The sequence below is a fragment of the Colletotrichum spaethianum genome, assembly GCF_022836535.1.
Source record: "Colletotrichum spaethianum MAFF 239500 DNA, contig17, whole genome shotgun sequence".
NCBI lineage: Eukaryota > Fungi > Ascomycota > Sordariomycetes > Glomerellales > Glomerellaceae > Colletotrichum > Colletotrichum spaethianum.
Genome location: NW_026054787.1, coordinates 41,934 through 54,215, shown reverse-complemented (window position 1 = coordinate 54,215; position 12,282 = coordinate 41,934). Strand labels below are relative to the sequence as shown.

Genomic DNA, 12,282 nt, shown 5'->3' with positions numbered 1-12,282 from the left:
TGTTGGTCGTCGGAGGAGCTGAGTATCACGGGTCGGGGGACTTGCAAAGTCGCAAGAAGCACGGCACGTAGCTCGGGCCAGCCGAATGAGCGGTGGTCGTCGTTCAGTGGTCCCAGTCCGAAAATGCGGCTACTGTTGCTTTGCCTTTTGGGGGGTGAAATTGCGACCTGCTACCCTGGAGCTGGAGCTGGCCCGGTTGTGTACAGGGGCCTAATGACGGGGGCTCTTCTTTCGGGTGCTGCCTGTGCCTTGTGGTGGAGCTTCCATGGATTCATTTGACACCCCCCGGACGGAACGTAATCCTTTGCGCGCACAGGAGGGGTTCGCGCTGGCCCTACGAGGGATCGCTAGTCAGCCCAAAAGGGTGATCCAGTGAGTGGAGGGACCTGCAAGCTACAATGTGCCCAATGACAGCGGCTGGGGACGCTGAGATTTGACGAGAAACTGACGCGGTCCGGCATGGATGAGATGGATAGAACGGAATCGTAGGGCGCTGAAACTGGGGACTTGATCCTCAGAAAACCTGACGTGGGGGCTGAATAGGTGACCCCGACGCAGCTGAAAGCAAGGAACGCCTGTTTTTCTGTCGCCCACCGTCACTCCTCGATTTAAAGCCCAGCTCGTCGTCTCGTTCTCGCAAACTCCTGCCCTTGCATTTAAATACTTTGAACGTCGTCGAACGTCGCTTTCGGTTTCTCGCGCTTCGAGTTCAAAACGGCGCCAGCTCCGTCCACGCCGCTGCGTGGCTTGGCCGTGATTACTTTACCAAAGCTTCGGAAGCTCCCACCCCCACCTATCCAACCATTTGTCTTCTCCAACATCACTTCAAGCTTCTTTCCCCCCTCCATCTACACCTCCGCAGGTGACGATGACAGACTCCGGCAACCCTCAGAGCCCGCCGACGACGGCCATGGCCTCGACGTCCATCGCGGCCCCCGACATGCCCTCGCCTGCCATTGCAGTAGGGTTCCACGGCGAAGGTACCGCCGAGACTCGCCCGCCGCTCGCTTCCTACATGTACGTCAGTCATTCAGGTTACTCTGTCTGCGCTGCCCTGCGCTGCAACTTGCACTGCCTCCCCCGCGCTCCACCACCACGCAGCGAAATAGATTTAACCTCCGTCGCAAACGCGGTGCAGATCCGATTCGACAGCCCAGCCAACAAAGTTCCAGAGCCCCTTGCGACACCATCGACGAACGCCCTCAGCCCATCGTGAAGTCAAGGTGCGTCTGCGTCAAGCTTGTCCGACCAACCCTACTGCGCAGTGATGTGTGGTGGGGGCGGGGTAGCGACGATGACACAAGCCGGACCTCCAAGAACTCACCGATGCTAGGAAACGCTCAATGCCGTGACGGAATACGGTACTGAAAGTCACGATGGCTCAAGCCACCACCGCATTAACCAGTACATCATCAAAGAGGAGATTGGTCGAGGATCCTACGGCGCCGTCCACCTCGCAACCGACCAATTCGGCACTGAATACGTATGAGCTCCTTGTCCCAATTGAGATTCGCACTAACATCTTGCAGGCTGTCAAGGAATTCTCAAAGGTTCGTCTCCGTAAGCGCGCCCAATTCAACATCCTTCGGCAAGGCGCTCGCCGGCCACAGCGCTTCGCCCACCGTGTAAGTCTCAACGCGCCTCTCTCGCCGCATTTTGGGGACTTTGGGCAAGAGAGCAAGGCTGGATGGAACGTCAACGACGCGCTCTTCTTCATCAGGGAGGAGATCGCTATCATGAAGAAGCTGAACCACCCGAACTTGGTCCAGCTGATCGAAGTGCTCGACGACCCGGAGGAGGACTCGTTGTACATGGTTCTTGAAATGTGCAAGAAGGGGGTTGTCATGAAGGTCGGACTCAACGAGAAAGCCAAGCCATACGATGAAGATTCGTGCCGTTACTGGTTCCGGGACTTGATCTTGGGCATCGAGTACTGTAAGTTGTCTCTTGAACTGTTTGTAGCCAAGCTGACACGCCATAGTACATGAGCAAGGCGTCATCCACCGTGACATCAAGCCAGACAACCTTCTCCTCACAGAGGATGATATTCTGAAGATTGTAGACTTTGGTGTCTCGGAGATGTTCGAGAAGCCCGACCAGGGTATGAAGACGGCCAAGTCAGCTGGATCTCCCGCTTTTCTGGCACCGGAGCTTTGCGTGGTCAGGCATGGCGACGTCGATGGCAGAGCAGCTGATATCTGGTCCATGGGCGTGTCGTTGTACTGCTTGCGCTACGGAAAGATCCCTTTTGAACACGAGGGCGTGCTTGAGATGTACGAAGCCATCAAGACGGAATCCCCCGAACTACCAGAAGATGAAAATCCCGACTTCGTAGACCTGATGAACAGAATTCTGGATAAGGATCCCCAGAAGCGAATCCAGATGTCTGAGCTGCGGGTGGGTACAAACGCTACGCTGAGCTTTTGGTGGTGCTGACGGTGAATAGGAGCACCCATGGGTGACGAAAAAGGGGACTGACCCTTTGCTGTCAAAGGAAGAAAACTGCTCAGTCATTGTCGAGCCCCCAAACGAGCTTGAGCTGAGCCGCGCCTTTACGCGGAAAATGAACCATCTCCTCTGTGTTGTACGTAAGCATGCCGAAGTTGAGATGGGGGAAAACTGACAATGAGTTCAGATGAAAGCAATCCACAAGTTCAAAGGTATTCTCGCCAGACAGAGGCAGAACTCTAGATCGTCAAGGGATGGGAACTCTGCCCCCTCTACCCCGTCCGTTGATCCAATCCGGGAAGACGCGCGGGCGGAAGACATTGAGGCCTTGATTGCAAAGCGTCGCGAATTCTTGAAGCAGCAAGGTGTTCCTGTCGCCAACGATAAGCCGGAATCGGAGCCGCTTATCCTCGGTATCGGCGTTGGTGCCCGGGACGAATTCGACAAGGACGAGCCCTCTGCTGGTGACGTAGCCGAGTCGCCGACCAACGTCGACTTTAACATCTACGACAAAGCCTATGAGGCTGAGGTGGAGCGCATCATGAAGAAGCCGGCGCGACAAACGACCATGTACTTGACGCGTTTCGTCAAGGACCGGGAGCATTACAAGGAGGTAGCCAACGTCGTGGAAGGGACTTCCGCAGGCGTCACACCCGCGGGCACGCCGAAGGTCGACAGCCATTTGACCGCATCGAAAGGGCGGTTTGCAGATCTGGTCTCCAGCATGACAGGCGGTTCAAATTCGCCGACTGGTGGGGAGGGGAGGACCTGAGATAGCAAACGTATAAACGTGCCTGGAGAATATGGCCTGGCGTTAGACGGAAGGCATCGGGATCTTTTGTCTGGTATTCCCTTTCTCCTTTTTATATATGATACCTGTTCGTGTCCAAGACTTGGGGAGGCTTGATCAAGGTCTCCGCCCAAGGACTCATTGCTCTAGTGTTCTGGCGTGAGTTCCAAGAAAGTGGTGCGATGCTGGGTGGTGTTGATGATGATGCCATGTCGACTGGATACGAATGCAGGTAGAGGGGGAGTTGAGGATGCACCTCCCTCACTGACAGGCCGTTGTGTTCTTCACTTGGACAAAGTTATCGTGAGGCCTTCCGCATTCCAAGGGCCAATGTGCTCTGTACTTCTACTTCGAAAGGCTTGCGTTTCCAGCCAGGTGAAATTGACCGGCGGGTGGCAAGGCTCTCCTCAGGTGCGGCAAGGTTGATTTCACTTGAACCCGCTTGGACTGCTAGGTTCTTCACTCTCGTACAACGCCAACCCAATACGCGCTCCGGCATTAGAGGTCTACCTCACGATTCGGGATCGCTTTCCTCTTCTTTTCCTTGAATGACACTACAAAGCAAAAAGTCCCCTCAGTCTACTTTGATGTTGGTATTGCAACTTTCAGGACACCTTGGCCATGACCACGCTGTCCTCTCCTGGTATAACAACAAGCACAGCCACCACGCTCTGATAGAACAAGCACTACTGACTGAGTCTACAAGCTTTTTTGTATATCTTGTGAATATGTTTCCGTGGTCATGGATGCCCTCGATGAAAGCCCTAGGAAGAAGCCTCGCAAGGGTGTATTTGACGTGCTCGTAAACGTACGTATACGGAACGAGATGGACATGCACCTGCTGTTTACCAGCCAAGACAAGTCCAATTTTTTTCGATACGCTAGAACTATTGTGAGATCAACAAACCAGAAAGAACGATAAAGTTTTCGACAACGCACTTGTATAATAGATTTATCAGCACCTCCGGCACGGCTGACAGCTTCGTGAACGGGCCGACTACCGGGAGAGTATTGAAACTGTTCTAACGGAACCACTAAAGGAGCTTTGAGGACCAACATAGGTTCAAGAGTACGCTCACTGGTTCTTTCTCAGATTCCAGTGGTTAAACTGCTACTAACAGGATACTGCATTTAAGAGTCACACATGGGTCTTCCTCCAATGGTGTCATAATTAGATACAGACAGTAAGGTTCAAGATGCTAACTCCAAAGGCAATGGAAATGCTCTGCTAGGAAGAGCAATTAGCTTCTATGGGTGCATTGTTCTATGTCGGGTCAACCATGGCGCAGACAAGAACAGCGAGAGTGGCTGGTTCAGCCTGAACAGTGTGGGATGCTGCTGCCATTGGGGCTATTTCAAGTTCAACCATAGCTACGTACCAATAGAGAACGCTACTCTAAGATATCTAACCGTAGTAATGCATTACTTCTTATAATTCAAAAGGCAGACGGATTAGTTATAGGTAAAATAATTTAATGGCTGTTAGTGGAATCTTTATGGGCTAATAGAAGTAAGCCGAACTAGTCAGTCACATTGAATAAAAGTGCCTGCGAAGAATCTTGTCTACGTATGGTTTCGTCATGACCCCCTATTGGTCGCTATCTAGACGCAAGGATAGAAACGAGCCAGCGCCATATTCTAGCAGCTTCTTTTCAATCAGGCCTGCTATATCCCCAGCATTGCCTAAGCGGTACTCATAAACATCTACCATATCACCAGTATCTGAATAAGCCTGCTCAAAAGCATGTTGATGCGGCGCAGACCTCCATATCTCAAGCGGGGTCATTTGACTTAGAATCTCAAAAGGTTTCAACTTGCTGTTTTTCGGCCAATACTTAGCATTCAAATTGCCTACGGCGCTCGGCCATGCTCCGTTTTCGAGCAAAATCGACACTCCCTCTAAGTCCAAACAAGCAACAGAAATTTGCAACGGTGTAGCTAGAAACCTATGGAAGTTTGCTTGTGTCCCAATGTCTAGAGGCTTCCGGAGTATACACCAGTCTTTGCAGCCGCATTTGATACTGTTGGTCTCTTCGTGGTAGTGCTAAGAAATACAAGAGACGAGTGCTGTCTCATAACTGAATGACCCAGCCCAAGTTTTTACGAGAAACTTGAAGGGTTGATATTTCTCATGCAGAACGTTGCGAAAAAGTCGACAAGAGAGGCGCGGAAGTGCCACTCAGTTTCTGGGTACAATCCGCCATTCAGCATATCGTATGTGATGTCAAGCTCTGCGTGTAAGAGATTTGCAGGGTCGTTTTGTATAATCAACTGTCCCAGATTCACAGCACCTACGTGAAGCAGATAGGTTAGAATCCGGACTTGAGGATAGGGTAAGCTATTCCATTTCAAATATCCAAAGTCGACGTTAATAAAACAGATATTTGACCAGTCCACTAGGCATGGGTAACTGACAAGTCTTCGAAGTAAATATAAGAAGTGGTCACTCCCTATGACTGGTGTCGTTATGAGGCTGGCGAAATCTGTTCTTTGTGACAAAAAAAGATCATGGCGCTTGATCATATCTACCGCTATTAGAGCACAGTATGCCGGAAAAGTTGGTGTCCACAAATTGAAACCGTCTTTAGCATCTGTCTCTTCGAATTTCTCAAAGTTGGCAAAGCCGAAAGAGCAAGCCTTCTGGAGGATAACCCCCGCCCGATTGAGCAGAGATTCTTTGTCGTTGAGTCTGAAGATTGAATTTGGCCGGCAACGAAGTGGTGAACGAAATGGTGATGCGAGATGCTCCATAACAGTGTAATGAGCATGAATGATATCTTGCCGTTCCAATAGCACCCCATCTTCTCGCTCGTAATGCTCGACTGTCACCGTAATGAGACACCCACAGAGTTCGCGGAGCAGTTCAATGTCGTACAAGTACTCTTGTCTGCAAGCATCCGAACGCTTTAAGTCGTTTTCGATGGCGCCAAGCAATACGGGCCCAGTAATCTCGTGTCCAACGATTACCTTGCTGTTGAAGCATATACATTCAAGCGCTGAATCGACAATTAGTCGGTCGTCCTCGGAAATAATCTGAAATACCCTGTCGTATGCATCGTCTAGAGTTTTGGGTAGATTCTTCAGCTCTTTTCTGATTGCTCCTCTGGTTTGTTTTATTCGTCGTAGAGCGTCGATTTGACACACTACCCAACGAAACCTGACAATCAGTTAAATTTAGCTCGCCATGACTTTTGAACCTAGATATGCACTTACATTCCCTTAGCACCGCCTGACAATGCTTCCAGCGCATCATCCCTTAAGTCCTGCGGCCAATTCTTTATCTTGTCATGGCTGTTCAGGCGAGACTGCACATAAAGCCGGATATCACCGTCCAGGTAGTTATTTTGCATTGAGATCTCTGTTGATATACGTCTCATGGACTATTCAATGTCTAAGTATTCGCGGCTTGTAACAAGCAGTCGGACGTTAGAGAACCTCGAGGCCGAAGTCAGATCTTTAATGACCTTGAGAAGTGCAATTCGTGGATTACTCTCGTCAATAGCGTCAACTGTGACGAAAACCTTGTCGAAATGGACAAGAAAAGCCTCGAGAGCCGCAAGGAGACCGTCAGGGCTGGGCTCGCTACCATTCTGAAATAGCCTCCATAGGCGTTCATAAATATGGTTCGCCTTCCTGCAGACACGACCGAGGAGCCGCTTAAGCAGGGGAATGGACTCGTCCCGATCGTGACCAAAGTAGCAGTAGTATTGAACACTGACAGAGCTTAGGTTCGTGGGTACAGATTTTTAGCAATGTTCTTCAATGTTCTTGAAGAGCTGTGAAGCCAAGACAGTTGTACCGGCTCCAGGGATCCCGTGAATCCAGAGGCAGCGTACTCCCCCTTCCTTGGACTTGGACCATTCTGGATGGCGCAACATCCAGCCACAGGTGCCAGTTTCGTGGTTTTCGCAAGCCTGATAGTGTATTGACGAAGGGTCGATATCTTTGAGCCAGCTATGGACGTTGTTTCTCTGAGATACTGCCACAATAATTGATAAACCTTGAATTTATTGACCAGCGTGTGAACTGCGACCAGTACATACCAGCAAGAATCTGCTGGATCTGGGTGGTATGTTCTCGAATTTTCTTTATATCATGACTAAACCCTCGATCAGAACTACGGCACGTCGTTGGTTGATTGGCGAGATCTAGTCCGCCTATACTCAAGGCTATTGCGCGCGATACTTACATGGAGTCTGCGGGGAGGGTGAAAGTGATGGTATACTTATGTCGCGCAATCTCCTCAAGCAGCTTTTTGGCTTTGGTGGCTTTCAGTGGCCAAGCCAAGGACGTAGGTATGCCTTCGACCCGCTGTTTTTTCGATCTGCCGAGCCCTTGTGTCTGCGTATTGCCATGATTGGGCTGAAGCAGATCTTCTAAGCTGTGAATAGCGTCATGGCAACCCTTCACTGGCCCTGAAGTCCCAAACAAGCTGTCCAGCATTGATGACTTGCCCACTTCACATCTTAAAAGCAAGTCGATATTCTCAAGTATCGTCTCGACAGCTATGGTTTCGACCAGGATTGCTCGAAGGTCTGACGGTGCGTCCCGGGCGCTTTCAATGTAGTGTTTGCAAAGCATGACTACCCTGTCTGCGATATGAATCGTAGCGAATACACTCGCGACGAGACCGGAGGCTTCCGCCATTGTCAAGTCTCAGCTTGAAGAAAAACAGAGGTCTATAGCTTTGGGACAACTAGATACTCAGACTATACTCAGTATATGTACACCTCGGTGGAGAAGCTGGTTAGACGACTGAACTCTAGAGCAGCCTGCTGCCTGCATTCCATTGCGGACGCAGTTCATTCTCGTCCTGTGCCGGCACCTCCCCAACATCGCCATCTAGCTTAGGAAGCAAAATGTTGATCACCTCAACCACGACCCCAAGCAGCACAAAAACGGCCAGGACCTGCCCAAATGTCCATTCCTTCTCCTCTTCCGAGAGATGGTTACGTTTGACAATCTGCTCCAACGTGACAATCATGTAGACATTGATGCCAGTTTGGATAAGGAGCTGCACCACCTGTCCGGATACGAGGTTTCGTTTGTATTTTGGGTCCGAGACCTTGATCCGGGCGACGACGTTCTTCAGAGTCTCGACATCTGGGTTCACCTGCCTCGCCCACTTCATGCCCGACCTTACGCCTCCGCAGCAACAGTGAGCTATGAAGACGTAGATTACCATGCTGAGAACCCAGCCAACGGCCATAGATGCCATTAACGCCAGGATCACGTAGCGGAAGACGTCGTTGGTGGCGTGGAGACTCACGCCGAAGACGACGTAGAAAGTCGACGCATTGCAGTCTGGCTGGCTCCCGAATGTCGGCGCGGTTACCCAGATGTATGCGGTGAGTGCGGTGAAGGCGCAGGCAATGATGACCCGAAGCGCTGCCATAACAAGCCATCGATTCACCCCACCGCCTTGATACTGCCGCTGCGCGACGAGGCCGAAACCTAGCAGCGAGAGAAGATGCAGCACGCAGATGGCGTGGAACAGTGTCAATTGCCCTTTGAAAGTCTGGTACACGGCGGTACAAAGCAAGGCCAGACCCTGAAGTTGCAGCGCTGAGTTGATAGACTGGCAAAACTCGGTGTAATTCTTCTCGGAGGTGATCCGTTGGATAACGGTCTTGAGTATGCCGGAAGCCAAGCAAAGAGCGTAAATTGAAGCGCGGATCTATGGCATAGTCAGCATGTAGGAGAGGTTTAGTGGAACGATTTCACGAACTCCAGTCCCAGTCACATCTGGGTTTGCTTCAATCACGCAGACTCCTGGCGTTTGCCCGCTTTCAGCCATCGTGGTAGCGTTAGAAATGTGGATACTGGGCAAGTAGTGCTCGTACTGTGATTACCAAGTGCGGTTTCATACTTGCCATCTTTGAATGTCCAGACGGACATGGCCTTATTAGGAAGCCATAACAACGAAGACCTAAGTCCGAGGCAGACCTACAACGGGTCTTGTGACTCCCGTTAGGCATCTGTCAGCCTCACCTCCACGAAAGGCAAGACATTCTGCCGCGAGAGCCTGCGCCCTCTTTTGGTGTTAGTCTCGATACGTCTTAGCTCTGTTCCGAGTCGAGCATATGCATCCAATATAAAAGCTTATCAAGGAAAAAGTCTATTGCATACTCTCTTGGCATTCGAGAAATGGAAATATACAATGTACCTATTGACGCGCCGTTCAGCCTCAGCTGAACCATGAAGAGACACGTTTTGCAGAGAAAACCGCCTGTTTTTTTCTCAAGCCAACCCCTTTTGGTTTTAGCCACAGTTACACCCAGGCACACGACGTCCAATCCAAGTGCTCGTCACACCAAAAGGGGAAAGCCCCCCTTCTCTGGGTGTAGGAGGCACTGCAAGGTGTTCGACAACATTGACAACTCAGCCCCAGGCAAGAGAAGCAAGAATCTTTACACTGTTTCAAGCCGGCAATTGGGTCGACCAGGGTAAAAGCTTGGTTTGGTAACGCTTTTCAAATATAAAGTATAGTTTCGCTACACATTTGGTTCCTCAACATCACAAGATAAACCGCAAACATCAACTTCCCAACATGGCACAAGGTCGTCAGACACCGTCAGCTCCTCGGAGAAGCGCAGATGCTTCATCTATCGAAGAGATAGATCGAGGCAGCATTCGAGTTGTACAACAGGGCAGCGTCGAAATCCAGCCACCGTGTGTCGCAGTGAATAGTGCACCATGGCGAGCTAGTGAGTACTCCAAGCCGAACGCTAGAAACAATGACTAACACTCGGCAGTCTGGGGATTTGGCTTGCTCGCCATCGTCGATATGGCTATGAACGCCGGTGCTGGAGCGGCGGCGGCGAAAGTCGGCTCTGAGCTCAACGGAATCCCTGCAACAACCAAGGCCATCCAGATCGGGGCCCTTACAGGGCTGACGAAAGCCGTGCTGACGACGTTCCGAGAGATAGTTCTCATGAACGGCGCCAACATGGTTTTCCGTGTCCTCCTTTTTTTGATCACGTCCTCGTTCGGCATCTGTCCCCTTTTGATGACGGAGGTGGGCAACATCCTCCTTAAAGACAGTAAGTCGCCGTTCCACCCGACCCCGGTAACGATGGGAGGCATGATCTAATAGGGAAACAGCACCTAAAGAACTCGTGGTTGCGGCAGTCGTAGCAGCCGTCCCGCTGTTTTTCGAGGCAGTCCGCGACATCAAGCCCAAGCCGGACGAAGAAGGGGAAGTGAACTACTTTCGCTGGGTAAGTGGACCTTGGTGAACTTGATGCCATTTTGCGCACCTTCTTTTACATACGGCGGTGTTTATTAGATTACATGCGAGTCCCACAACAGCATATGCAACTGTTCTGACTCATTTGTAGGCATGGGCTGTATTTCTAATTGCTACAGACGCGCTTGGCGGCTACGTTTTTGCGCGCATGGCTTCAAATCAAGGTAGGCACAGAGCATCTATTACACCTAGACTGTCGGCTAACGATGCCTTCCTAGGCATGCCCATCAGTAACTATCATGCGGCCTGCTCAGCTGGTGCTGTCTACGGCACCCTTACTTTCCTGGCGCGCGCCATGACCGGCTGCGTCGCGCTGGTCCGGCATCAAACCAACGACGGGAAAGTCTCGGACATATTCGGAGTTTGGGAAGTCGTCCTCCCAGACAGGATCGTTGTCTCTGAAGAAGAGTATCAGCGAATGCAGCGAGGCTTAGGGGCAACGCTCACCCAACTCTTCCGTGCGTTGCCCGTATGATGAGCTCTATGCTCAGTTGCTGCTGCTGCTGCTGTTTGTGCTGTACCAGGAGCCGCAAGGCGGTCAGGGAAATGCAGGAAACGGCTTTTGATGACATCGAAGCGCATGCCCAAGACGCTGGCAATACAATGGCACAGGGATTCTTTATTGCAATGACTGGAAATCCGCAGCAGAGGGCAGAGCCGTTAATAAGGTAGAAGTTGAGACGTCCGTTGGTCTTCGTCTATTAGCCTCCGATTTCGTCAAATATATCATCACTCAAGTAAAAAGGTGCTGACCAAATGGGATGCGATCTGAACCCCATTCTTCTTCTATCTGCATCGTAAGCTCAGGTTTACTTCATTTTCTACGTGAGTCAAGCCAAGGATGGGGCAACGATCACTGGAACACATCTAGTCGTTTTGCCAAACAATGCTGTGTCTTCGACTAGTCGCTGGTCATTATCGTTGTGGAAAGACCTCCACAATTTGATTGATATCGTATGATTATCCATGCGAGAGACGCCTAGAGAAATCTGTTTTCTGATCTGGCAACCGCTGGCCTGATGGATGCGGGACTATCCGAGGCGGTGCAGCAAACAGTCTAATCCGTAGGGCCGCACCGCAAATGTGCAATCAAATGCAGGCATGGTTGCTTGAATGCCTCTGAAGCAGACAGCCTGTCACGGCTAGCTCGTCGGGGCACCTATGGATCTACTGATCTGTTGTTCCTCGTTATGGGACGAAGAAATCAGTTGATGTTCTCATATGGCCGAGTTGCTTCGTTTTAATTGCTCATCATCTGAACAAGACTCTATGACCTGGCACGTCATTTAACATTCCCCCTGACTCCAGCAGGGATATGCAAAAGAAAGCAATGTGAACGATTAGAACGTACCTGTTTCAAGCTTATTGTGCTAGCACTTGTCTAACATATCGATGGCTGTTCTAGGAAAATGATCCTACGCCTTTTAACTAGATTTGCATTAGCGGCCTCTAAACAATAGGGATTGTAGACTGGCTTTTGAACACTAGATATTATGTTAGGCTTGTAATCATACAGTCTTGTTATTCACCTGTATACAAATAAACCAGCCATTTGACAGTCACTTGGTCGAGATATGAATGGGCTTTTGTAGTTGTCTATAACTATGCGTAGACCGTGGGTATTATGCTTTTGAATAAACAAGTTCTATGACGAATGAATTCGCCATTCCACTCTGCACTGAACAAACGAGTCTTAAGTGATCTCTCGTTTCTTATCTTACGGGCATAGAGATTTGTAGAGCTTGCCGCTCATCTTGGAACCTCTCGCGTTTCCTGCTAGAATGGAAGTCGCAAA

The 12,282-nt window shown here is 50.4% G+C and overlaps 3 protein-coding genes across 3 annotated transcripts; 2 read left to right on the top strand and 1 right to left on the bottom strand.

Moving 5' to 3' along the window:
- Positions 1 to 868: 868 nt before the first annotated feature.
- ColSpa_06824 (calcium/calmodulin-dependent protein kinase kinase cmkC) lies at positions 869 to 3,220 on the top strand (the record flags this gene model as incomplete). The annotated part of the gene is made up of 7 exons (XM_049273036.1): positions 869 to 1,017; positions 1,139 to 1,223; positions 1,334 to 1,483; positions 1,530 to 1,935; positions 2,192 to 2,397; positions 2,447 to 2,584; positions 2,636 to 3,220. The coding sequence occupies 7 exons, from the start codon at positions 869 to 871 to the stop codon at positions 3,218 to 3,220; spliced, it is 1,719 nt and encodes a 572-aa protein (XP_049128993.1).
- A 4,780-nt stretch (positions 3,221 to 8,000) lies between these two features.
- ColSpa_06823 (uncharacterized protein) lies at positions 8,001 to 9,035 on the bottom strand (the record flags this gene model as incomplete). The annotated part of the gene is made up of 2 exons (XM_049273035.1): positions 8,001 to 8,915; positions 8,967 to 9,035. The coding sequence occupies 2 exons, from the start codon at positions 9,033 to 9,035 to the stop codon at positions 8,001 to 8,003; spliced, it is 984 nt and encodes a 327-aa protein (XP_049128992.1).
- Positions 9,036 to 10,025: 990 nt separating this feature from the next.
- On the top strand, positions 10,026 to 10,962 carry ColSpa_06822 (uncharacterized protein; the record flags this gene model as incomplete). Its single annotated transcript, XM_049273034.1, has 4 exons — positions 10,026 to 10,281; positions 10,343 to 10,458; positions 10,579 to 10,651; positions 10,706 to 10,962. 4 exons carry the CDS (start codon positions 10,026 to 10,028, stop codon positions 10,960 to 10,962), a joined length of 702 nt encoding a protein of 233 aa, XP_049128991.1.
- Positions 10,963 to 12,282: the final 1,320 nt, after the last annotated feature.